We start from the raw sequence: 27,287 nt of genomic DNA, 5'->3' as shown, positions 1-27,287 counted from the left end.
TATGCTTCAGTTATACTGGGCGTGGAGTACTCTATACAGTTTGGTCTTCTTATTTAATGAAGGGTTTTTTTTATTTGCTCATGGGATGTGGGTGTCACTGGCCAGGCCAGCTTTTGTTGCTCAACACTAATTGCCCTTATTTAGAGGGCATTTAAGAGTCAACCACAGTGGTTTGAGCCTGGAGTTGCATGTAGGCCAGACCAGGTGAGGACAGCATATTTCTTTCCCTAAAGGACATTAGTGAACCAGATGGGTGTAAAGCAGTTCAGAGAAGGTTTACTAGACTAATACCTGGAATGGGCGGGTTGTCTTATGAGGAAAGGTTGGACAGGTTAGGCTTATATCCACTGGAGTTTAGAAGAGTAAGAGGTGACTTGAGTGAAACCTCGAAGATCCTGAGGGTTCTTGACAGGGTGGATGTGGAGAGGATGTTTCCTCTTGTGGGAGAATCTAGAACTAGGGGTCACTGTTTAAAAATAAGGGGTCGCCTATTCAAGACAGAGATGAGGAGAATATTTTCCTCTCAGAGTTGAGTGTCTTTGGAACTCTCTTCCTCAAAAGGCGGTGGAAGCAGAAACTTTGAATATTTTTTAAGGCAGAGCTAGACAGATTCTTGATAAGCAAGGGGTGAAATGTTATCAGGGGTAGGCAGGAATGTGGGGTTGAAGTTGCAATCAGATCGGCCACGATCTTATTGAGTGATGGAGCAGGCTTGAGGGGCCGAGTGGCCCACTCCTGTTCCTAATTCTTAAGTTTACAGGTTTAGCAGTTTTTTTTACCAGTTTATTAGGAAAGTGATTTTCCAGTAAATGTGACATGTCCTTTGTTTAACCTTAAGATTATAACAGTGACTGCTCTTTATAATGTATTTCATTGGGTGCAAGATACTTCCAAGTTGTTCTTTTTTAATTTTGTCTCATGTGTTTGGAATTGTACTCTTGTCAACATTAAACATTTACCTGTATTATTTTAGGCTCAGATTTAATGAGGGTTGAGGAAGTGTAATAACAAACTACAGTCACCACTGTCCCATCTCCTCCGCTGCAAAGTACCCACGTGGGCAACAGGCAAGGTTAGGACTGGGCTAGAGTGATTAGTCAGCCCGAGGGTCTGTTCTGCCATTTGAATTAGATCATGGCTGATCTGTATCCGAATTCCAGACCCACCTTGTCACCCTTAAGACTCTCGATGAACAGAAAATTTATCAATGTAAGTTTGAAAAATTGTAATTGACTCTCAGTTTCAACAGCTCTTTTGGGAGAGATCTCCATCACTTTTTGTATGAATACTGCTGTTTGTGGGAGCTTTCTGTGAGGAGTTTGATAAGGTAGATGCTGAGAGGATGTTTCCCCTCGTTGGGGAGTCCAAAACTAGGGGGCACAGTTTCAAAATAAGAGGTCTCCCATTTAAGATGGATGAGGAAGAGTCTCTTCTCTCAAAGGGTCATTAATCTCTGGAATTCTCTTCCCCAGAGAGCAGTGGAGACTGGGTCATCGAAAACATTCAAGGCTGAGTTAGACAGATTTTTGATCGACAAGGGAGTCAAGGGTTTTAGAGGAAGGCAGAAAAGTGGAGCTGAGGCCATGAAAAGATTTGAGAGATCATTAACCTGAAGCAATATGCCTTTTCTTAATAAATAATGAGATGACACTGAATTGTCCCAATCTCATTAAATTAAAGTTCCCTGTGAGTACTTCAGGTTTCCTTATTATAAAAAGGATACATAGGCACCAGGGAAGGCATAAAAAAAAATAATTAAAGGACGATACCAGAACAGAGAAGTAATACCTATCAGTAAAAGGGTGAACAGGATGGGTTCTTATCTCTCGAAATTATGAAAGGGTTTGATAGGGCAGACTTAGAGATGTTTCCACAGGTGAGGGAGTTAAAAACTAGGAGTCATCAATATAAGATAGTCACTAATAAATCCAATTGGGATTTCAGGACGAACCTGTTTACACAGAGTGGTTAGAATATGGAACAAGCTGCCACACAGAGTAATTGAAGCAAATTGCAAAGATGCATTTAAGGGGAGAAGGAAATAGAGGGTTATGTTGATCAAGTTAATGAGGTAGGATGGGACAAAGCTCGTGTGGAGCATAAACACCAACATGAAGAGTCTGGAATAGGGGATGACAGTCCCTCAATGGCTGACTCTTTATCCTGAGACTGAGATAAGGAGAAATTTCTTCACTCTGTTTCAAATCTCTGAAATTGTTCATTCCAGAGTGCAGTAGCTCCTCGGTTGTTGAAAATATTCAAGACTGAGGTCGACAATTTTTGGAGACTTAGGAATCAAGGGATCTGGGGATTGGGTGGGAAAGTGGGGGTTGATGTGGAAATTCAGCCACCATCTTAGTGGATGTCACAGCAGGCTCGATGAGAAGGGAGGCCCGCTCCTGCTCCCGTTTCTCATGTAGCAAACACTGTTCCTACCTGTATGTTTAATCAGCTCCAAGCAGCCATTGGGAGTACAGGGTATGAAGCAATCATTCAGGTCTCCTCGAGCTAGTTTCCCTGCATTAATGCTGGTTAATCTGAAAAGAACCAGAACACTGGTTAATACAGTGTTGAAAATCAACAACTACATCTATGAATCCAGTCCATTAGGGCCACCTTAAAAACACCCCACAAAACACCTGTTGTACAAGGACACTCACAACATGTGGCACCTAACCCTGTTGAGAGGGTCTAAAGTGCTCAGTAATGCACTTGGGTGCCTGATAACAATTCAGGCACACGCGCTATCTTCTCTCTTTTTCCAAACATATTATGCTGTGTAGAGGACCGATTCCCAATACCACTTCTTGGGGCAACTAGGGGATAGCCAATAAATGCCAACCTCGCCTCAGGCATTCGTATACTGAGAATGAATTTAAGCCAGTCAGCTCATCAGAAACATTCAATCAATCAGGAAATGTTCTGATGAAGAGTCATACGGACTTGAAACATTAACTCTGTCTTCCTCTCCACAGATGCTGTCAGACCTGCTGAGCTTTTCCAGCTATTTTTGTTTCAAATTTCCAGCATCCGCAGTATTTTGCTTTTATCTTAGGAAATGCCCTGCCTCTGCTCTTTTAAGCAATAGTAACCACAACTTTAATCGGGTCTGAGAGCTGATTCAGATTGAAAGCACTCTGCCAAAAATTTCAACTCGGACTACAGTCATGGACTTGTTGCTCAGGTGGGCAGAAGTGATCTCATCCTGATTTAGACTAACATTTATCCCTCAATCGATATCACTAAAAAAAAACCAAGCCAGATAATCTGGTCATTATGACATTGTAGTCTGTGGAAACTTGCTGTGTGCAAATTGGCCGTTGTGCTTTCCACATTATAACAGTGACTACATTTCAAATGGGCTGTCTAGCGCTTCTGGGCATCCTCTGACCATGAAAGGCTGCAGAGAAATACATACCTTTCTTTTCTCTGTTATAATGGAGCAGCCTAGCACTGAAGGTTTTAAAAGAAAAAAAAAAACCTGGATTCTTGCAAGTTTTCTCTAAGAATCGGGAGCTTTTTGTACCAGAAATGGTTTCCCAACCACAACTTCGCACCCACAAACTAGGATTTCGCTTCCTCTTTATCGATGAGCTCGGACAACAACTGCACCATCCAGCCTAGCGCACAGCCAGAGAGGAAAGAGAGATCTTGGTTCAATCCCCAGTTTCGCTCAAGTTGACTGACCCGGGTCACTGAGGAACAACAGCTGGCCCTGGGCTCAGGGAGTCCACTGCTGGGTCACTGTTCACTGACCCCTGCTGGAAAGCTCACAAGCTAGAGTGAACCCAATGGCTGACACAAAACCATTCAATCCTTACCCATCAACGTCCTTCTCGGGGGCAACTGCATTTGTTACTTTTTCAATGTCAATTGGGTTAATGGAGTCCAGTGGGAGTTGAACAATGAGTCCATGCAGAGTGGGATCCTCATTAATGTGGGTGATGTTACTCAGCACCTGTACATGTCAAGAACAGGCCAATTAATAAGATGACCCAAATCTAGGCAACACAGCAAAACATCTGGTAAACACTCCCAACAGCATCACTGACCCAAAGGATTCTCAAACACACTCCGAACAGGATCACCGGCCCCATAGGATTACCCCAACATTCCCCAAAGTGCCTACACCCTGTAAAAAGTGGCTAAATGCTTAATAAAAGCACAGTCCCCACTATCAACATCCTGGGGGGTGGGGGGAGAGAATGTGTGGTTGCCATTGACCAGAAACTGAACTGGACGAGCCACATAAATACTGTGGCTACAAGAGCAGGTCAGAGGCTGGGAATCCTGCAGCGAGTAACTCACCGCCTGACTCCCCAATGCCTGTCCACCATCTACAAGTCAGGAGTGTGATGGAACACTCTCCATTTCTCTGGATGAGTGCAGCTCCAACAACACTCAAGAAGCTCGACACCAGCCTGGACAAAGCAGCCCGTTTGATCAGCATCCCATCCACCACCCCAAACATTCACTCCCTCCACCACAGGCACACAGTGGCAGCAGTGTGCATCATATACAAGCAGCATTGCAGCAACTTGCCAAGGCTCCTTCAGCAGCACTTTCCAACCTTCTGACCTCTACCATCTAGAAGGACAAGGGCAGCAGATAGATGGGAACACCACCACCTGGAAGGTCCCCTCCAAGTCACTCACCATCTTGGAAATATATCCGTTCCTTCACTGTCGCTGGGTCAAAGTCCTGGAACTCCCTCCCTAACAGCACTGTGGGTGTGCCTACACCACATGGACTGCAGTGGTTCAAGAAGGCAGCTCACCACCACCTTCTCAAGGGCAATTAGGGATGGGCAACAAATGCTGACCCAGCCAGCGTCGCCCATGTCCCATGAACGAATAAAAAGGAGTCCCACAATTGGCTGGAGCAGACAATTCACCCACTTACTGCCTGAGTTGAGGAAGACAAAGTGAAACCCTTTGGTGGTGTGACCTTGGAGTGACTTTTGTGCAGAACCACCTTTTTAGTTTTGGAAAAAAAAAGGTTCCACAGTTTGTATCGAGTTAGCTGATCTTCACTGGGGTGCAAAATTTTTTGTGGCCTCCTGGATTAGGGAGAAGTTAAACCAGACCTAGGTCCTGCCGCTGTTTGATAATCTATTGTTGGAGAGTGAGGATGGAACCAGGCTTCCCAGGTTAAATATTCTGCTGATGCTCAATAACTGAATTCACACATGAAAAGGGAACACTCATAAAACATGCTGTGGAGGGACAGGGAAGTGGTCAAGGCTGGGTGCCCCTACCCCAGCAAAAGTCAGTGCCTTCGGGGTGTGGAGAGAAACATTTATTGGGGAGAAAGATAGCAGGAGTTATACTTGCCTCGTCTTCGGTGGCAGTTTTTGGCAGCTTTACGCAGTTGGCATTCATCCCAATCTACAGGGAGAAATAAGCATCAGCGCCAGAACAAACAGTAAGACAGATCAGTGAAACGTTACTGATAATAAAACTCAAACGCTGCACGGTGCCTTTACGACCATCTCAACACACAGCATCACACAACAGCAGAGCCTGGGTTTTGCACTCAAGGTCTCCCAGGTGGCCATCACCCAACCTCAGCACTTGGATAAACACTGAGTAGAGGCTGGGGGAGGGGGAAACGGACAGGCAGTCACTGGCTGGGATTCTGTCACACACCTCCAACTATGTCAGCTGAGTAGTAGCATTCGGAGATTACATCAAATCTCCAGCACAGAAGGTCATTCTGCTCAACTGGACTATGCCAGTGTTTAAGCTCCACAAAAGCCTGAGCTCCCCCCTAACCCTGACCTTCCATTTGCTCCACCTGTTCCACCCCCTCAAACAGTATAAAATCCATCACATTTCTAAAACAAAAATAAAAATACCTGGAAAAACTCAGCAGGTCTGACAGAGAGGAGCACACTTAACGTTTAGAGTCCGTATGACTCTTCAACAGAACATTTCTACTTCTCTTTAGCTCTGAAGAAGAATCATACGGACTCGAAACATTAACTCTGCTTCTCCACAGATGCTGCCAGACCTGCTGAGTTTTTCCAGCATTTTCTGTTTTTATTCCTCTTCCCATCCTACTTCATCTCACCCTGTCAATGTAACCATCCATTCCCTTCTCCCTTATGTACTTATCTACCCTCCCCTTAAATGCATCTATGCTATTGACCTCATTTTTTCCCCTTTATTCTTTCATGGGACGTGGGCATTGCTGGCAAGACCAGCATTTATTTCCATCCCTAACTGCCCTTGAACTGAGCGTCTTGATAGGCCATTTCAGAGGGCAGTTAAGAGGCAATCACATGATTGTGGGTCTGGAGTCACATGTAGGCCAGACCAGGTAAGAATGGCACATTTCGTTCTCTAAAGACATTATTGAACCAGATGGGCTTTTACAACAATGAATGACAGGTTCACGGCCACCATTACCGAGACTAGCTTTATATTCCAGATGTATTAATTTAATTCAAATTCTATCAGTTGCTGTGACAGGGTTTGAACCCATGTCCCCAGACCATTAGTCCCGGTCTCTCGATTATTAGTCCAGTGACATTGCCACCTTCTCCCTCAAATACTCGAGGTCGCGAATTTCACATTCTAATCATTCTGGGTGTCCCCTTCTACGTCTACACTATCAAACTCAGTCTTAGTTGGAAAGACCTCTATTCAGCCCCAGCCTGTCTGCTCTTTCCTGATATGTATAACTCTCAGCTCTGGTATCATTTATGTTTTCGAACTTTCTCCAGTACCTCTATATCCTTTTCATAATCTGGCGACCAGTGCTCTTAAGTGTGGTCTAACCAAGATTGTACAAAAGTTTAATATTACATCTCTGCTTTTTAACTTAGATTTACAGGAGGGGGAATTGGATTATGTGGCAGCAGGATCCAGAAAGGTAGGGAAAAAAAAAATGGGGATTCATACATGCAGAGGAAGCTTATTGGCACTGGAATACATATTTCATATCAGTTGCTTTTGCTTTAATTAAACAGCAAACACACTAATTAAAGATGGTTTATGTGTAGCATGTGTAACAGCGTTAATACAGGTTCCTACCTCTGCTGCAGCTTTAAGCTTCATACTGATGTATAGATTAGAATCATCTCTGTCTCCAACCTAGAAAGGGAAGAAGAGAGAATGCAGTGGGTGAGGGTAAGAGAGGCCGAAAGTGGGGAAGGAGGGGTGGGGGGGCGGAGGGAGAGATGAGAAGGAAGGAATTGAAAGGAAGAGAGATATTAATCAGAATCTGAAAAAAGACAACCTTTAAAGAGCATGGTGATGGGACTCAAAGGTGCCACTGGCTCTTCACCATCAGAACCTGGGTTCAAATCAAGGGCGTGTTGATAGGATAAAAGTTCCCATGTCTGTTACGTCCTATGTGAGAGGAGATTTGGAGTCTCAAGCTGGTTTTCAAGCAGGTTTTTCCCCCACAGCATCCAACCGTACTGCATCTGAACGGGAACAGTCTGGCGCTGCGAGTGGGTGCCCCTGGATCGGCACCTCCACAGTTCACAAATTAAAATCTCAGCAAATGTTTAAACGCTGCATCCCAAGAGGCAAACCCACTGATTCTGCTGCCCATCCACAAGCAGTCAACACGGCAAAGGCAGGTTCAACCTGACCAGCCTGGGCCGAGCTCGGGCCAAGGCACCTGCACCAGGACAGAAAACGCTGCAAACTCTCAGGATCCAGGCAGAGATTTGGTGCCAATACTTCAAAGCAGGCCCTTCCTGCAGGTACCTACTAATCGTATTTACCGCAGCGATAGAGAGGGTGAGTGGTTACGGTTTCTAAAGCAGCTCACTGCCAGCTCCTATGGTGTACTTGACAACGCCATCCACACCACCACCACCACCCACCCCCTCCACCACCTCAAAGATCAAAAGAAGGATGATAGCTGCTTGTTCATCTCATTGCAATGTTGCTAGCATTTTACCCACATAGCAACAACGATGGCACAACGTCATTTATTGTGTGATGTACTCTGGGGTGCTCGAGGCACGTTATCAATACAAATCCTTCTTTCCTTCACCCGGAACCATGGAACCAATGGAAACGAGACCTAGCAGATCTCCCACTGATCACTACTTTAATTCAAAATAGGGCTGCATCATATTAATGCTGGAGTGCAACATCAAAACTGTGAAGAATGAAGTGATCAGAATTGTGATCAGAATATTGGCGTGTGGCAGCTCAGTTCACTGCACGGATTGGGAGCTCAGTTTCAGTATTACAGTAACATATCCTGTCCCAGCCAGACACGCTGATTCTCTCTTTGCAGTTGGCTCCCTCTCCTTCTAACACGCTCCTCGTCCAGAAGCTTTGCTCCTTTTCCAAAGATCCCTTTTCCTCCGGTTAAACCTTTTGACAGTTTTACTGACAAAATGACATGTTAGCAGCTGTCTTGAGTTTCACAGTGCAGCTTTCAAAGCTGATTGGCACACCCGCTGTACTCTGCAAAACCAATTCGACACACATCTGGCATACTGAAACGGACAAGAATAAAACTGTTCCCCCCACCCGCCCCCCCAAGTAATTGAGATTCGATACTCACCTGCAGAATAGCCAGCCCGGGCCGGAAGCCAGGAACCTGTTCCTTCATCTGACCCACTTCATTCTTCAATCGTTCCCTGACTTGTCTGTGGAGAGGAAAATGATGATCACTCACTTGCTCACTGGAGGTTTAAACGCTGAACCTTTTTAGACAGGACTCAAAGCAAAATAAAACACTTGTATGAACATTGCAGTCCTTACGCTGAACTTTTAGCTCCGGACACAACGCTCGCTACTGTCCTCACTGTATTCAAACTCTTCAACGGGTTCACTGGGTAGGGAAGCACGTCAACCCGCCTGGGGTGCCGGCAAAGGTGGGCAGCAAGAGAGAACGAGCGAGTTCCCCTCTGCATTTCAAAAGGAAATGGCAGAGAATGACAGCGGGAGTAGGACGGTGAAATGTGCCAATATTCAGCTCGAAGGCCAGAGTGTACTGGCCTGGGGAGCTTGTTGGAACAGCGACAGCATTACTTGTTTGCTTGGTCATTGCCTGTGAATTCAGTAACAATTTTCAGATGTGTCCCTCTCTTCCATGCCCCCACTGCCCTCCCACCTAAATCCTTCAGCAGCCTATCGCACCATTGATTAGAGCACAAGGAATACTTCAGTGTAAGTCAAAAGCCTGTACATTTCAGGATTACTTTATGTCTTTTAATGAAGTTTTGCACAGTCAAGGCCACCCAACCAGCATTAGGTCCAAATTCCACTATTACAACTGCACTTATGGGTTGAACTTTAACAGACTAGCAATAAAACAGACATCTCCATTCAGAGACATTTTAGATGGAAGAGAGGAAAAGGGGGAGAATTTCACGACCCTTCCTCTGTAGGGAACGGGAAAGATAATCTGTCTAGTGTGCGTCAGCCATGGCTCAGTTGGGCAACACTCTCGCCTCTGAATCACAAGGCTCTGGGTTCAAATCCCACTCCAGGGTTTGAGTGCAAAAATCTACACTGACACTCCAGTGCAGTACTGAGGGAGTGCCGCACTGCTGCATCTTTCAGATGAGACATTTAACCATGGCCCCATCTGCCTTCTTGAGTGGACAGAAAACATCTTATGGCACCATTCGGGGGGCGGTGGTGGTGTTATCCCCGGTGCTTTGGCCAATCGTGACTTCTCAACCAACACCACAAAAAAAGGTTTCCTACATTACAACGGTGACTGCGCTACAAAAAGTACTTCACTGGTTGTTTTGGGATGTCCCAAATGCAAGTCTTTCTTTTTACTGAATAAACAATACAAGCCCATCTCTTTCAATTCACCTGTCTGGTGGCAATCAGCTCATGCAAGTTGCAGAGGTTTGATTACTGTCAGTGTCAGTGCCACGCACTGATCTCAGGCAGGGGCTGCTCTGTCTGCACTCTCACGTGCATGGTCACACATGAGTGAAAAGACACAGCAAGAGTCAATCTCTTCAGGAGGAATAGGGAGAAAACTAGAGATGGGACAAGGCTGTGTGGTGTCCACAGTCTTTGAAGGAGGGGAACAGACAAAGGATTTTAAAATTTAGGAATTTTAAATGCTATCAAATGAAGCGGTAAGTTAATAAAACACGACTAGACTGGTGATCTGAAAATTACAAATTTATAATTATATTTGCTGATGTAATTTTAGAAGCATCATGTGACTTATTTTATAATTAAATTTCAGGAAAACAAGGAGTGGACTGTCTGTGTTGAGAATTGCTGATTTAATTCAGAAATCTGGAGTGCAAAGGGACTTGGGAGTCCTAGTCATGGATTCTCTTAAGGTTAACTTGCAGGTTGAGTCGGTAGTTAGGAAGGCAAATGCAATGTTGGCATTTATTTCGAGAGGACTAGAATATAAAAGCAGGGATGTGCTGCTGAGGCTTTATAAGGCTCTGGTCAGACCACATTTAGAATATTGTGAGCAATTTTGGGCCCCGTATCTCAGGAAGGATGTGCTGGCCTGGAGAGGGTCCAGAGGAGGTTCACGAGAATGATCCCAGGAATGAAAGGCTTAACATATGAGGAGCGTTTGAGGACTCTGAGTCTATACTCGATGGAGTTTAGAAGGTTGAGGGGGGATCTGATTGAAACTTACAGAATACTGAAAGGCCTGGACAGAGTGGACGTGGGGAAGATGTTTCCATTAGTAGGAGAGACTAGGACCCGAGGGCACAGCCTCAGAGTAAAGGGAAGACCTTTAGAACAAAGATGAGGAGAAACTTCTTTAGCCAGAGAGTGGTGAATCTATGGAATTCATTGCCACAGAAGGCTGTGGAGGCCAGGTCATTGAGTGTATTTAAGACCGAGAAAGATAGGTTCTTGATTGGTAAGGGGATCAAAGGTTACGGGGAGAAGGCGGGAGAATGGGGTTGAGAAACTTATCAGCTATGATTGAATGGCGGAGCAGACTCAATGGGCCAATTGGCCTAATTTCTGCTCCTGTGTCTTATGTTCTAATGCACCCCTGCCCCCTAAAGAGGCAATACATTGTCTCTCGAGGTCTCTCTGAACTCTAGCCTACTCATGACTGCTCCCAATCTCCTTTGCACCACTGACCAACTCAAAGTCATCCTTTAAAAATTCCCTGTGACCTGTGATATAATCCCAGAGTGCAGCAATTCTGCAAGGCCAATGCTCCAGGGCAGCATTTACTGGGCAATGTTATTCACCTGCATTCATCCCAAAGCCAAGCGCCCATTGCACTAACATGACGTGTACAAACTTCAAACAAAGAACCACCATGATGCTTCCAGGCACCTCCCACATTCTGTCAAAACAAGAGATTGACACTGTAGTCTTACTGTAACCAACACACCGGCAAACACAGACGCACATGCACACACACAATGCTTGAATGAGTTAATTCCCTGTCTGCAGCAGAGTTGGGACTTTTGACAGACAAAGTAAAGTCACACCATACTCACTTGATCATAAATCAGGTGAGCTTAAACAAGCTGTTAAGAAATAACCATGTCCTCAAGTCATGAGAAAGATCTTAACTACTGAATAACTTGTTGCTCAATAAAAGTCCTGCTGTCTGGCTTCTCCCAACTTAAAGACATCTCTTGGAGGACTGACTCTACACAAACTAACAGTGAATAGAGAGTCTTGGCATTCAAATCTGTATGGCCCCTGATTGGTACTGACCTGAGCACTGTTAACACATTATAACGATAATATAACCCCACTGCCTCCCGCTCACCCCATCTTAAAACACAACCCCACGTTGCATCCAAATCCCATACTGACAGCAAGGGGCAATGAGCATCATTTTCCAATCTTCTCTGGCTCCAGGTGTGGGGTTGGAGGACTGCTAACATTGTACCTCTGTTTAAAAAGGGAGGAAGGAATAGATGAAGTAATTACAGATCAGTCAGCCGAGTCTCGGTGAGCAAATCATTGGAGAACATCTAAGGGACAGGAAAAGCAGTCATTCAGTAAAGCACGGGTTAATCAAGATAATCAAATCCATATGGATTTGTTAAAGGAAGATCATGTCTGACTAACTTGATTGAACAACGATGGTCAATGAGGGTAGCGTGTTTGATGTAGTCTACGTGGAATTTAGCAAGGCTTTTGACAATGACCCACATGGTCGACTGATCGGAAAGTAAAAGCCTCTGGGATCCAAGGAAGATTGACAAGTTGGGTCCAAAAATCAGCTCAGGAGCAGGAAACAAAGAGTAATGCTCACCATTTACTCTCATTTCTGATTGTTTCCATTCTTATCAACTTTTTAGCCACCCTTTGGTGGTTTCTACATCACTCCCAGTGCTCAGACTTACTACTATTCTTTGCCACATTAAAAACATCTTCTTTTAATCTAATACTATCCTTAACTTCCCGAGTGAGCTATGGATGCATCTCTCTTGCTGAGCTGTTAGTTTGTTAATGGCATGTATTTTGGTTGAACATTTGGAATTGTTTCTCGAGTTTGCTGCAGGTATGGCATGTCACCTGCCCTGGTGTGTCTGTTTAAACTTCCTTATTTAATTAGTTACTAACTTAGTAATCGCCAGTTACAGTCTCCTCACTTAGGGACAAAAGAAAAACACTCAACCAGCTACTGGAGGTAAAACAAAAAGAATAAGCAACATCCCCCATCCCCCCCCATTAGCACCAAATTCCAACTTTAGCACTCAATTAAACAAAGCAGCCAGATCCTGATCAGTCTGTGCTCTGCCCACTCCCATTGAGAAAAGCCATTTCGGTACTGCGGCAGGGAAGAAACCTGATTGGAGGGAGTCAAACATGGAATTCCAGGAAAGATAGGCACAGATTTGGGAGGTGATGACATGTTCAAGAAGAGGAAAGGGCAGGTTGGAGAGGAGATGATAGTTTGCAAAGTGGGTGGAGGTCAAGATTAGATTTATTTCAGGAGAGGGATGATAATAGCAGATTTAAAAACGAGAGAGGGACAACGCCTGAAAAGAGAGAACCGTGAACAATATCGGCTAACATGAGGACCAGGAGGGGAAATTGGGTGGTCAGCAGTTTAGTGGGGAGTAGGATCGCAAGAACAGGAGGTGAGTCTGATGGACAAGATGAGCTCAGGAGGGGTATGAGGGGAGATAGGAGAGAAACTAGAGAAAGATGAGAGTTCAGGGCTCGGGCAGGGCATTTAGAGGAAGTTTGGTTTGGTGGGCTAGAGGAATTGAGGAAAATGACAGAGGGCTGACTGAATGGTCATGATCTTGGTGACAAAGAAGTCCTGGAGAGCATAACAAGAACTCATAACTGTCATCATTTATGTCAGGCAAAACATTCAACTGTGAACACTATCACTGAAAACACATCAGGAGCCTGCAACTAATACAATTTCATGAGGAGTTAATTCTGTCCTACTGATGGTGGAGTCCACCTACAGAGCAGGTTCATCCTTACTCGGCACTATGGGGAAGCTGTGCCTCCATCATTAAAATTTGCAAAACATTCTACAGTTAAAAAAATCAGGATCAAGCTGCCTGGTTTAAATTTCAAACAATGGTTGGCAGTTAACTGTCAGTCATGATCTCTGGTGCATTCTCCATGGCAATGCCGCTACCAATCAGAGTCCACTTGCCAACCAATCAGCACTCTCTTCACATGCAGTATAAATTGTTGTTTTCTCCTTATATGGGCATTTTTGCAAAGTGTCCTGATGAATGCAAGACAAAAAGCTTCAACAGGTCTCTTTTTCAGCAATGCTCAAGTTATGTACTACTAAATGACTATTCTCCATCCTATTTAGATCCCACATTTTGGAATTCTATCCCTAAATCCAATGGCTACTGCAACTCTGTCCACATCTTTCAGACTTCCCTTAAGCTGTGAGCATTTTTCAGCATTCATCTACCTTACACTCCTTTCTCAACTCATCCATTACCATTCAGCTGGTCAAAATAATCACAAATTAACCACATGGCAATCCTGCTGCTTCCCTGTTCTCCTCACTAGTCCATACTCCAACATCCCACCACACATATCTTTTGTTCCAGATATTGTTAGGAAATAGAGATAGTTTAAGTAAGTTATATTGGTATTTGTAGATGTTAGGAATGAGGTTTAGCTTTAATGTCTAAGTTTGATTTGAATTTCTGTATCTGTGTGTTAAGGAAGGTCAAATTGAGTTTTAGTTTCACTTTAAAAAGGTGCCTGTATTTCTAATGAGAGTTTTACGACCGTGCCAGCAAACAAGAGTAGAGAAACTGGGCTGTTGCCTAGCAAGAGTCCAGAGAGGCAGGTCCCTCCCACAGACACACACAAAAAAACTAAAGAAACAGCAGTTTTGAGTTCAGTTTGAAGCCAGGACTCCAGAGAGACTGGACACTGGGAGAGGGAACTGCAGAATGAGAGATTTCCCAAAAGAACCAGAAAGGTCCACGGCCAAAGGAATGAGACAGAAACAGGGGAAAGTCCCATGCAGACCTTCTAGTGAAGGAAGGACAGGAACCAGGAAAAAGGTCCTGTTAAGTGAAGTTAAGAGCGAGGGGCAGAAAGGCTCCAAGCTTCAGATTTAAAGAGACAAAAGCTACAGAAAAGAGATTTAAAGTGAGAACAGCTTGCAAGAGGCAAGAAGGTCTAAAGAGACATCTAAGGTCTGTGATTCTTTGGTATGGGCATGTGAAGCAGTGGTGTACTATTGACAACTGAGTCAGTGAGAGAGTGTGTGTGGAAGACAGCTTGAATGCATGTGGTGACCCAGGGAAGAGGAACATTGGAAGGAGAGTTCGAAACCCTGGAGGTGAATCCTTGCGGAAGGCATCTGAGAGAAAACGTCAGTTAGGGAGAAGATTCCAAGGCGAGTTCTCAGAAAGTGGAGTTTGGAGGGAGGGGCGGGCGGGGGGGGGGGGGGGGAGTTGATGAGAGATCCATTGCATCTAGTTGAGGTGGCATCTGTCACTCGATTTCAGAATGTGGTGTGTATGACCACGGGGTGCCTATTGGTTTACAATCTGTAAAGGTATAATTGTGGGTGAAGTAGTATTGTAATATAGTTCATCTCTTCTTGTTCAATAAATGTTTTATTCTTTTGTTAAAAGTTCATCAGCTGACTCCTGTGACTCTGCTCAGTAGCTACTCTCCACATTGCTAAACAAACAAATTAAAAGTTAGAAAACAAAGATAAAAATACCTGGAAAAACTCAGTAGGACTGACAGCATCTGCGGAGAGGAACACAGTTAACGTTTCGAGTCCGAATGACTCTTCAACAGAAGGGACTCGAAACGTTAACTGTGTTCCTCTCCGCAGATGCTGTCAGACCTACTGAGTTTTTCCAGGTATTTTTATCTTTGTTTTCTAACTTTTAATTTGTTAATCTGTTTATTAATCTGCTAATTTGTTAATTTGTTTAATCTGCGGAGAGGAACACAGTTAACGTTTCGAGTCCGAATGACTCTTCAACAGAAGGGACTCGAAACGTTAACTGTGTTCCTCTCCGCAGATGCTGTCAGACCTGCTGAGTTTTTCCCAGGTATTTTTATTTTTGTTTTGGATTTCCAGCATCCGCAGTTTTTTTGCTTTTAAATTAAAAGTTAGGATCCATCAAGCTGGGTTCCATTCTGGAATCAGGCTTGACGGGGGTAACGTCAGCTGGGATTATAACAATATATTATTTTTTCTTTATTCTTTCATGGGATGTGAGTGCCACCGGCAAGGCCAACATTTATTGCCCATCCCTAATCGCCCTTGAATGGAGTGGCTTGCTAGGCCATTGCAGAGGGCAGTTAAGTATCAACCACATTGCTGTGGATCTGGAGTCCACATGTAGGCCAGACCAGGTAAGGACGGGAGATTTCCTTCCCTGAACGACGTTAGGGAACCAGGTGGGTTTTTACAACAATGTTAGTTTCACCATTGCCGAGACTAGTTTTATATTCCAGATTTCTTAACGGAATCCAAATTCGACCAGCTGCTGTGGTGGGATTTAAACCCGGGTCCCTAGAGCATTAGCCTGGGCCTCTGGATTACTAGTCCAGTGACAATACCACTACACCACCATCTCCCCTAGTTTAATGAACACTAATCCAGCTTTCTGACAATACATCAGTCTGAGGCCCCGTGTGTCCTCTTGGGATCTTTTACACCCGCCCATGGCTAATGTACCAGAGAAGAGTTATCCCCCACGTCTGGGTCAATATTTATACCTTAATCCACATCACAAAAACACACTGGTCACGATCACATTTCTGTTTGTGGGATCTTGCTGTGTGCAAATTGGCAGCCACGTTTCCTACATTACAACAGCGAGCGCACTTCAAAAAGCGCTTCATTGGCTGTAAAGTGCTTTGCGACATCCCGAGGTTGTCAAAGGCGCCATGTGCAAATTCTCTTTCTTTTGTTATTGTCCCCTATATTTTCTACACTCTTCTTGTTCCCTCTTTGCAGTTCATCAGCTTTTTGGGATCCTGTGCTTAATGAAACATGATTGGACCAGTCAAACGTGGCGTTTGTGGGTTTGCATGATGGTAGTTTTGAAAAATTAAATCTGCCAGGTTCCAGGAGCATAACCAGGCTGAGTGAAGTATTTCTGACAGACATGGGACCCTCTGCTCTTGCTGCTTTTTTCCCCTAGGTGGGCGAACGGACCCATATGTGAAAGGCAACTTCAGTAAACAGCGAGATAGAGGTAAAAGATCAACTCTGTAAACTTACAAAAACATTATCCCAAGCTGTTTAAAAGACACATTATGGACTAAGCAGGGAAAAATTAACACTAGTACCAGGTAAAGAAAAGAAAAATAACTTCAAAGTTCATTCTCCATAAAACATTTCAGTTCCATGAAGGCAGTTTTGGAATTGTTCACATGAAGTTTCCTCCCCTCCTCACTGACAGAGTTGGACTTTTTGCTGGATTATGGCTCTGTAGCACCTCAACCCGGAGCTCACTCTTCACGTGTCACGGCTCGATCCAGCGCGCTGGATACGTGTGGAAACAAAGAGCCACCTCAGAGTCCTCCTCATCTACACTGATTCAGCCAAATCAGCTCAGACCAACTCGGTATGAAAGAGTATTTCGACAGCACCTTTCATGGCTTTAGGACGTCCCAAAGCACTTTACAGTCAGTGAATTACTTTTGGAATGCCGTCATTGTTCTAATGTAGGAAATGCTGCAGCCAATTTGCGCACAGCAAGATCCCGCAAACAGCAATGTGATACATTTGTTTTAGTGGTCTTGGTAGAGGTACAAATATTAGCCAGGGCACAAGAAAAACTTTGTAGTTCTTCAAAATAGTGCCATGAAATCTTTTACATCCTCCCAAGAGGTTGGATGGGGTTGAACATCTCATCTGAGAGATGGTACCTCTGACAGGTCAGCACTCCATCAGTGTCACACTGGAAGCGTCAGCCTGGATTATGTAATCAAGTCTCTGGGATGAGGCCAGAATCCACGCTTTCTGATCTGGGGCTGAAAGAGTGTTACCTTTAACCCATTGCAGCATTGCCCTCCTGCAAGGATTCACCCCAGTGTCACAAAACCAGGAAGGCCTGAAGTTTAACCAGGATTCTATCCTTCTGTCTGCTCTGTATCCACGGAGGGGGACATTCTGTCACTTGGGGTAAACTTGCTGTATTTGTTGCTGTCTCAGTAGGTTGTGGATTCAAAAATCAATTCCAGGCACGTAACCTGGGCTGGGGGTGCTGGGTTATTGAGGTATAGTTCCCAGTACATATAGCAGGAGCGTTGGTCATAGAGGTCTACAGCACAGAAAAAGGCCCTTCGGCTCATCGACTCTGCGCCGGACAAACAAGTACCTAACTATTCTAATTCCATTTTCCAGCACTAGCCCCATAGCCTTGTGTGCCATGGCATCGCAAGTGCACATCCAAATACTTCTTAAATGTTATGAGGGTTTCTGCCTCTACCCCTTTCATGCAGCGAGTTCCAGATTCCCACCACCCTCTGGGTGAAAAAATTCTTCCTCACATCCCCTCTAAACCTCCTGCCCCTTACCTTAAATCTATGCCCCCTGGTTATTGATCCCTCCACCAAGGGGAAAAGTTCCTTCCTGTCTACCCTATCTATGCCCCTCATAATTTTATACACCTCAATCATGTCCCCCCTCAATCTCCTCTGCTCCAAGGAAAATAACCCCAGTCTATCCAATCTCTCCTCATAACTAAAACTCTCCAGCCCAGGCAATATCCTGGTAAATCTCCTCTGCCCTCTCTCTAGTGCAATCACATCCTTCCTGTAATGTGGATTCCAAAACTGCATGCAATACTCTAGCTATGGCCTAACCAGTGTTTTATACAGTTCCAGCATAACCTTCCTGCTCTTATATTCTATGCCTCGGCTAATAAAGGCAAGTATCCCATTTGCCTTCTTAACCACCTTATCTACCTGTCCTGCTATCTTAAGGGACTGGTGGACATGCATACCAAGGTCCCACTGATCATCGGTACTTCCCAGGGTCCTACCATTCATCGTGTATTCCCGTCCTTGTTTGTCCTGCCCAAGTGCATCACCTCACACTTATATGGATTAAATTCCATTTGCCACTGATCAGCCCATCTGACCAGCCCATCGATATCCTCCTGTAACCTAAGGCTATCCTCCTCACTATTTACCACCCCACCAATTTCCGTGTCATCCGTTATATTAACATCCGTTGGTGTTAAAGTTGCCCGCTTTCTATAGTGAACCCTGTACCCGATATGCTTTGTAGGAGTAATCTGCTCCCTCTAAAGTGGTGTGAAAGAATTGGGCTGGCTGGGTTCTTCACTGACTAATTTCTTAATTGATCAATCCTCAGCAAAAATACTATTTTTCTGGGAAGGAACGGTTTGATATTTGTTGGGCTAATAGTTCTCGGTTCACAATCCAAGGCATCGGCAAGCTTGGATTTTGAGTTTATTTTTAACCACGTTACTAACTAGTGTCTTAATTTCACTCAACGGAATTACATTAAAATAATCCAACGAACCCTGCCCTTGCTAATTTCTAAGTTTCTGAACTGCAAACAGTGCTGCAGGGTACACAGTAACACCCACAGGAAGATGGAGGGTTACTCTGAACTGCCTGAGAGAGCTGATACGTTTAACATGGTTTAAGCAGCTCCTTTGTAATCGATCCCAATGGTACAGTAATAGCAAAACCTCTGTGTCACTTGCCCAATATAGACACAGTGCAACTGGTGGAGACTGCACCGTCTTTCAGAGGAGAAGTTAATCAGAGGTCTATCGAACTGAATGTTAAAGATCCCAGAGTACTAAAGAGCAGCAGAGTTCTTCCCGGTGTCATTCATCACATTGCTCATCACGTTTTTATAGAAACGCAGGAAAATACCCTCCGCATTTCACAGAGGCATCGAGAAAACACCAGAGATTAGGAACGGGTGACTTGGAAAATCGGAACAGAAGGAGGTTATTTAGCTTTTTAAGCCTTTTCCACCAGTGAGATTGTGACTGATTTGCCACCTAACTCCATCCACCAACCTCTGGGTAACAAAAATCTATCAATCTCAGATTCAGAATTAACAATTAATAGAGCATCAATTCCCATTTGCAGAAGTTAAACTTCTCACAGCCTTTGTGTGAAGAGATGTTTCCTAATTTCACTCCTGAAATGTATGGCTCTCATTTTTAAGACTCTGTCCCCTAGTCCCAGACTCCACAATCAACGGAAATAGGGTCGATAGAGAGAAACTATCTGTTCCCCTTAATGTTGTGAAAATTTTGACCAAATCACCCCATAACCTTCGAAATTCCAGGGAATACAGCCCTAGTTTGTGTAAGTGCTCCTCGTAATTTGACTTCATCTTGGTTTAAGGAGTGCCTGTATTGCAGAGAGCAAGGTGTAAGACATTTCAGAGAATGAGGCTGACACATCTCAAGGTGATGGCGTTGACTGCCTGCTGGAGGAAGACACATCAGATATGCACTGTGGAGTCTCCTGTAAAACCCTGGATTACAAAATGGCTCCTACGCTGACAGTTCCCTGGTGAGATCCTTTTCAATCAGTTGCCCTCTCTCCCCCAAGTCTCATCCCTTTCAGCCTTTTCGGTTTACCTGGCTTAAATAGTGAGTGCATTTTATCCTGAACGACAGGTTCAAGCTGCGGGTTTTGTTACTTGAGCCCACTGCCCTGCTGTCAGCCACACCTGCTCTCTGCTCCAATCAGTGAGCACAGAATCCCTGTTCAAATTTGACTTTGAAATTCCTAAACTTCTCTGGACTTCAGGACTGTTTCTCCACAGAACTAAACTGGTAAACTCAGTTGCCTGGGCCCTAAACTCTGGAATTCTCTCCCTAAATCTCACTGCTTCTCTTTCCTCTTTTAAGATGCTCGTAAAATCTACCTCTTTGACTGATCCTTTGGCCATCTCCCCTAATATCTCCTCATGAGGCTCAGTGAATGAGTGTTTGATAATCGTTCCTGTGAAATACCTCGTAATGTTTTACTCAAGGGCTATATAAATGCAAGTCATTGTTGCTGTGACTCTGACTTTGTCTACCCTATTGCTGTTATCTGCTAACCGTGTGACTATCCTCTTGGATTTTATGCTTCACCTAGAGTCTGGTTCCCACTCTGGGCCATAACCTGTTTCTCCATCACTCTGGGAATTTACGGTAACCTACTTCGCAACCACTGCTCGTCTCCCCAACCGAGCCTGTCCGGCTCCTTGCTCTCCATTCTATTGGGCGTATGCCCAGCAGTGCGTTTCTAATAGCTTCTAGACTCACTCGCCTTCCACTCCTGCCTCTAAACTTGCACATCAGCCCATGAGTGTTCCAAGCCGACTCAACTTTGCTTATGTCAAGTGTATCCCACCACTGCCTCGCTCCTCATGGTTTCCCTCCATCTCCTGTTTATTACCAGGGCATTGCTATCCTTATCTCGCTATGTAATCAGGTTGATGTAACCGGATCGACCACTCACGAGCACTTTTTTGACTGCTGCTCCAGATCTTGAGCCCATCGCTTCTATGGCCTTTTCTAGAACCCCCTCTCCTGTCATCATGTCTCCTTTTATATTGCTCCTCAGGTTCTCTGACCTCAAACTGGATTCTGAGCAGTAATAAATTATTCTACCGGAGAAGAAATCAGTTAACGTTTCGAGCCCTCATGGCCCTTCGGCAGAACTGCAGCATAGTTTCAGCAAGGGAGAAATATAAATTGGTTTAAGGTGGGTTGGGGGGGGGGAGGGGGGGAGAAGAGACACATTGAGGGTGTGGTGTGAGCAGATAATCAAAGGATGTCACAGACAAAAGGGTCAAAGAGGTGTTGAAGGTGGTGGTCTTTGTCTGAGAAAAGTGCTAATTAAGAATGGAAAACAGGATATTCAAAGTACAGCTCTAGTGGGGGTGGGGTGGAAAGACTAAAGGTTTTAGTTTTAGATTTAAAAATAATGGAAATAGGTGGGGAAAGAAGAATCTATATAAATTATTGAAAAAAATGCGGGTGGGGGGGGGAAAAGAAACGGGGTGGGGATGGGGGGAGGGGGAGTTTAAGATCTAAAGTTGTTGAATTCAATATTCAGCCCAGAGGGCTGTAAAGTGCCTAGTCGGAAGATGAGGTGCTGTTCCTCCAGTTTGCGTTGGGCTTCACTGGAACAATGCAGCAAGCCAAGGACAGACATGTTGGCAAGAGAGCAGGGTGGAGTGTTAAAATGGCAAGCAACAGGGAGGTTTGGGTCTTTCTTGCGGACAGACCGCAGGTGTTCCGCAAAACGGTCGCCCAGTTTGCGTTTGGTCTCTCCAATGTAGAGGAGACAGCATTGGGAGCAACGAATGCAGTAGACTAAGTTAGGGGAAATGCAAGTGAAATGCTGCATCACTTGAAAGGAGTGTTTGGGCCCTTGGACGGTGAGGAGAGAGCAAGTGAAGGGGCAGGTGTTGCATCTTCTGCGTGGGCATGGGGAGGTGCCATAAGTGGGGGTTGAGGAGTAGGGGGTGATGGAGGAGTGGACCAGGATGTCCCGGAGGGAACAATCCCTACGGAATGCCGTCAAGGGGGGTGAAGGGAAGATGTGTTTGGTGGTGGCATCATGCTGGAGTTGGCGGAAATGGCGGCAACTCCAGCATGATGCCACCACCAAACACATCTTCCCTTCACCCCCCTTGACGGCATTCCGTAGGGATCGTTCCCTCCGGGACACCCTGGTCCACTCCTCCATCACCCCCTACTCCTCAACCCCCACTTATGGCACCTCCCCATGCCCACGCAGAAGATGCAACACCTGCCCCTTCACTTCCTCTCTCCTCACCGTCCAAGGGCCCAAACACTCCTTTCAAGTGAAGCAGCATTTCACTTGCATTTCCCCTAACTTAGTCTACTGCATTCGTTGCTCCCAATGCGGCCTCCTCTACATTGGAGAGACCAAACGCAAACTGGGCGACCGTTTTGCGGAACACCTGCGGTCTGTCCGCAAGAAAGACCCAAACCTCCCTGTCGCTTGCCATTTTAACACTCCACCCTGTTCTCTTGCCAACATGTCTGTCCTTGGCTTGCTGCATTGTTCCAGTGAAGCCCAACGCAAACTGGAGGAACAGCACCTCATCTTCCGACTAGGCACTTTACAGCCCTCTGGGCTGAATATTGAATTCAACAACTTTAGATCTTAAACTCCCCCTCCCCCCATCCCATTTCTTTTTCCCCCCCCACCCGCATTTTTTTCAATAATTTATATAGATTCTTCTTTCCCCACCTATTTCCATTATTTTTAAATCTAAAACTAAAACCTTTAGTCTTTCCACCCCACCCCCACTAGAGCTGTACTTTGAATATCCTGTTTTCCATTCTTAATTAGCACTTTTCTCAAAGACCACCACCTTCAACACCTCTTTGACCCTTTTGTCTGTGACATCCTTTGATTATCTGCTCACACCACACCCTCAATGTGTCTCTTCACCCCCCCCCACCCCCACCCACCTTAAACCAATTTATATTTCTCCCTTGTTGAAACTATGCTGCAGTTCTGCCGAAGGGCCATGAGGGCTCGAAACGTTAACTGATTTCTTCTCCGCTGATGCTGCCAGACTTGCTGAGTTTTTCCAGGTAATTCTGTTTTTGTTTTGTTTTGGATTTCCAGCATCCGCAGTAGCTTTTAGCTTTTTGTTTTTATAAATAAATTATTCTATCCCTTTCTACCAATACTTATGGGGGGAATGCTTGCACTGTCGCCAAGTTCAAGCTGCAACCATTCCTAGGATGTGTCAGCTGGATTCAGCAGTTACTCACCCAGCTTTGCACCCAAACACAGTGAGGGATAAACCCTACTCCAGAATCCAGGCTGGCTTCTTTGCTGCAGTAGAGAGGAGGGTGCTGCAGTGCCAGGAGCACCTTCAGGTCTGCGCGGACAGTGGGATGCAAAGGTTTCACCACATCCCCCAGGACAACATTCCACCCGCAGCCCCCCCCACCACCTCCTCAACCAACACCAGGTCAACTCAACTCATTTGCTGTTTGTGGGATCTTGCTCTGCACAATTTGGCTGGTTGGAACAAAAAAGTGGCAGCATCTCAAATGCAATTTATTAGATACCGTAAAGCGCTTTACGACGTTCTGGGGATGTGAAAGGCGCAATCTAAATGCACCCGGGCTGATGCGCATGTCCAGGGGCAAGGGGGCGGAGCCGGACAGAAGGGGGCAGGGCCTCATGCCAGGGGGCGGGGTCAGTGCCAGGTGGTGGCGGGGTCGGAGCGCGAACTCCTGTCAGCCGGTCACGTGCCGACGGCGCGAGACCCCGCAAAGCGCCCCATGGCGGCGGGGAGGAGGCAATTAAATTGTAGTAGTTTAGAGCGGAGCACCTGCACGACCTGGACTTTCCGCTGCGGTAAAACTCTACATTCATTACAGTGAAAGTAATGGGGGAGGGGGCAGACCAGACTGATTTAAACCCTCGACCCCGATTACTCCCCCTGCTCCAGTCCACACTTACGCAGCCAGTTCCTTGCCCCTCAATACTGTCGCTGCCATCTCGGATTGCGCTGCCGCCGGGACTGAGCGCCAACCGGAGCGAGTCAAAGAACCAAGGCTGCCCGCGCGCAGCCAGACCCCACCCACTCAGCTCTCCACCAATCACCACGCAGAGGAGCCAACCGCCGCCCCTTCGGCTGCGTCCAATCACTGACCAGCGCGCCCGAGAAGACCCAACCGCGCCCCCTGGTGTAGGCCCCGCCCCCACTAGGCCCCGCCCCTCTCAGTAATGTCCTCATGGCCCTTTTCCAGATGTTGACCCTTTTTATTTCCCAATCACTCCCCAGGAGTTTTTGCAGCATCACAGGCAGGTCCTGCAGTCAAAGCTGGAGAATCACTGCCCACCCTGGGCTTGGTTTGATATAACTGAGTTCTGATGAAAGGTCACCTGGCCCTGAAGCATTAGCTCTCTCTCCCCCTCTCTCCCTCCATCCCTCTCTCTCTCCCTCCATCCCTCTCCCTCCATCCCTCTCTCTCTCCCTCCCCCTCCCCCTCCCTCTCCCCCCTCTTATCTCCCCCTCTCTCATCTCCCTCTCTCTCTCCCTCTCTCTCATCTCCCTCCCTCTCATCTCCCCCTCTCTCATCTCCCTCTCTCTCATCTCCCTCTCTCTCATCTCCCTCCCTCTCATCTCCCTCTCTCTCATCTCCCCCTCTCTCATCTCCCTCCCCCTTTCTCTCCCTCTCTCTCATCTCCCTCCCTCTCATCTCCCTCTCTCTCATCTCCCTCTCTCTCATCTCCCTCCCTCTCATCTCCCCCTCTCTCATCTCCCTCTCTCTCATCTCCCTCTCTCTCATCTCCCTCCCTCTCATCTCCCTCTCTCTCATCTCCCCCTCTCTCATCTCCCTCCCCCTTTCTCTCCCTCTCTCTCATCTCCCTCTCTCTCATCTCCCTCTCTCTCATCTCCCTCTCTCTCATCTCCCCCTCTCTCATCTCCCCCTCTCTCATCTCCCCCTCCCCTTTTCTCTCCCCCTCTCTCATCTCCCTCTCTCTCATCTCCCCCTCTCTCATCTCCCCCTCTCTCATCTCCCTCCCTCTCATCTCCCTCTCTCTCATCTCCCCCTCTCTCATCTCCCTCTCTCTCATCTCCCTCTCTCTCATCTCCCCCTCTCTCATCTCCCCCTCTCTCATCTCCCTCTCTCTCATCTCCCCCTCTCTCATCTCCCCCTCTCTCATCTCCCTCTCTCTCATCTCCCCCTCTCTCATCTCCCCCTCTCTCATCTCCCTCCCTCCCTCCCTGCCTCTCTCTCTCCCTCTCCCTCTCTCCACAGATGCTGCCTGTCCTGCTGAGCATTTCCAGCATTTTTTCGTTCTTATCTCAGATTTGGAACATCTGCATTATTTTGCCTTTGCGTCGTTTTGGTATAACTGGGGGCTTTCATATGGCAGGTTTGGAGGAGGGATGGGTTGTCGAGGTCCCATTGGGGCAGACAGCATGCAAACTCCATGCTGTGTCCTTGTCTCAGTGTGGAACAGGTTGCACACTCAAAAGGCAAAACATGCATGACACAAGTGCTGAGTCCCCGGGTGTGAGGGGCCTGCAGCAAAGCTGGGAGAATGAGCAGTTTGTGTGCTAGCTCACTGGAGAGTGAGTTTGCACACAGAGTCTGCTGCAGGGCACTGCATTGAGATAAGGACTTGGATGGGGCAGCCTACAGGAAAAGCTTGTTGGGACATGAAAACCAACGTGCTTGGTCTGACCTGCCAGACAATCTGTTGTAATAAAAGTAACATACTGCGGATGCTGGAAATCTGAAATAAAAACAGGAAATGCTGGAAAAACTCAGCAGGTCTGGTCTGGCAGCATTTGTGGAGTGAGAAACAAGAGCTAACGTTTCAAGTCCGTAGGACCCTTCGGAGTTCTGTTATCGCTGTCATGGAGGAATCTTGGCTGTGGATTTCATGCAGATCTTGGAGAGCAGCCTTTCCAGTATAGAATGGTGGCCAATCTGACAGCGCTTGCAGAGCCGCTCGTGCTGGAGAGTCTTGTGGACGTCTCGGCTTCCATTGCAGTACAGACAGAATCCTCCCAGTGTCAGAGTGCTGCACAGACAGGGCATGAGATCTATGCTCGCTGCCTGATTAGCTCTTCCTATAAACTCTGTAAATCCACCACCCTACATGGTTCTGGCAATCCCATGACCTGTCAGTCCCGGTGTGCCACACCCTTCTGGCTGCCATTATTTCACTTTGGGTTTTCTGTGACACTGGTGCTGCCGGTGCTATGGAGTCCAATTCCTCAGCCATATTCTGAGTGGCAATGATCATAAAACTAAAAGACTTGCTTGTAAAATACATGAGCTAGGCTGGATACCAGGAAGCAGGTACGCGTTACAGAGGGTTATCAACTGTTGAATGGTGGTCATGGTAAGTGAGGGATAAAGCATAAGACCATCAGACATAGGAGCAGAAATTAGGCCATTTGGCCCATCGAGTCTGCTCCGCCATTCAATCATGGCTGATAAGTTTCTCAACCCCAGTTGAGAAACTTATCAGCCATAGTTACAAAAGGAAGGAGGAACCTGCATTTATATAGTACCTTTCATGAGCCCAGGATGTCCCAAAGCGCTTTACAGCCAATGACGTACTTTTAAATTGTAGTCAAGAGCAAGAGCAGGAGTAGGCCATTCAACTCCTCAAGCCTGCTCCATCATTCGATCAGATCATGACTGATCTGACTGTGGTCTCAACTCCACTATTCTGTCCCCTCCCCCTTAACCTCCACTCCCATGTTAATCAAAAATCTAACTCAGCCTTAAATATATTCAATGACCCAGCTTCCACTGCTCTCTGGGGAAGAGAATGTCACAGACTAGCAGTCACTGTTGCAATACAGGAAATGCAACAGCCTACTTGTGCACAGCAAGCTCCCACAAACAGTGATGAGATATTGGCCAGATAATCTGCCTGACCTGCTGAGTATTTCCAGCATTTTTATTTCAGATTTCTGCAGTATTTTGCTTTTGTATACAAACTCCCCTACTCTTCTTTCAAATAGTGCTTTGGGATTTTTTATGTTCACGTGAGAGGGCATTCGGGGCTTCGGTTTAACATCACATCTTAAAGGCTACAGGTCTTCAAGAAGGGTCTGAGCAAATTGCTGAGAGAGATAGACAATGGGGTGCAGGGGTCTGTGTGGGCATCATACGACTACACTAAGGCTTATTGTTTACAGCACTGCTGCTAGTTGTTGTAGTGGCCAGTCTCCAGAATTGTGCAACTCCTTGTGTAAAGAATCAACTACATCTCCTTTCATTCCAACGAGTGAAGCAAACACAACCCAACTGGACTTTGGGTAAATTGAACTGAAGCAGCCTGTGTCCATATGAAGCAAGACCTGGACAATATCCAGGCTTGGGCTGACAAGTGGCAAGTAACATT

The 27,287-nt window shown here is 46.1% G+C and overlaps 1 protein-coding gene across 2 annotated transcripts in view; it reads right to left on the bottom strand.

Moving 5' to 3' along the window:
- mthfd1b (methylenetetrahydrofolate dehydrogenase (NADP+ dependent) 1b) overlaps nucleotides 1–23,985 on the bottom strand; it is an 80,627-nt gene extending 56,642 nt beyond the window's left edge. The window contains exons 1-6 of one of the 2 annotated variants that reach the window (XM_078561946.1): nucleotides 23,871–23,985; nucleotides 8,536–8,620; nucleotides 7,038–7,097; nucleotides 5,334–5,387; nucleotides 3,822–3,958; nucleotides 2,437–2,537 (exon numbers count right to left, since the gene is read on the bottom strand). In XM_078561946.1, the coding sequence (XP_078418072.1) occupies nucleotides 2,437–2,537; nucleotides 3,822–3,958; nucleotides 5,334–5,387; nucleotides 7,038–7,097; nucleotides 8,536–8,620; nucleotides 23,871–23,908 (475 nt within the window). In that variant the 5' untranslated portion in view covers nucleotides 23,909–23,985. Of the gene's footprint in view, nucleotides 1–2,436; nucleotides 2,538–3,821; nucleotides 3,959–5,333; nucleotides 5,388–7,037; nucleotides 7,098–8,535; nucleotides 8,621–8,735; nucleotides 9,019–23,870 lie in introns of those variants that run through there. The other variant, XM_078561945.1, reaches the window with a different exon arrangement.
- Between the last annotated feature and the right edge of the window lie 3,302 nt (nucleotides 23,986–27,287).

This window comes from Cetorhinus maximus, chromosome 18 (genome assembly GCF_964194155.1).
Source record: "Cetorhinus maximus chromosome 18, sCetMax3.hap1.1, whole genome shotgun sequence".
NCBI lineage: Eukaryota > Metazoa > Chordata > Chondrichthyes > Lamniformes > Cetorhinidae > Cetorhinus > Cetorhinus maximus.
This window is presented reverse-complemented; position numbering and strand designations above follow the sequence as displayed.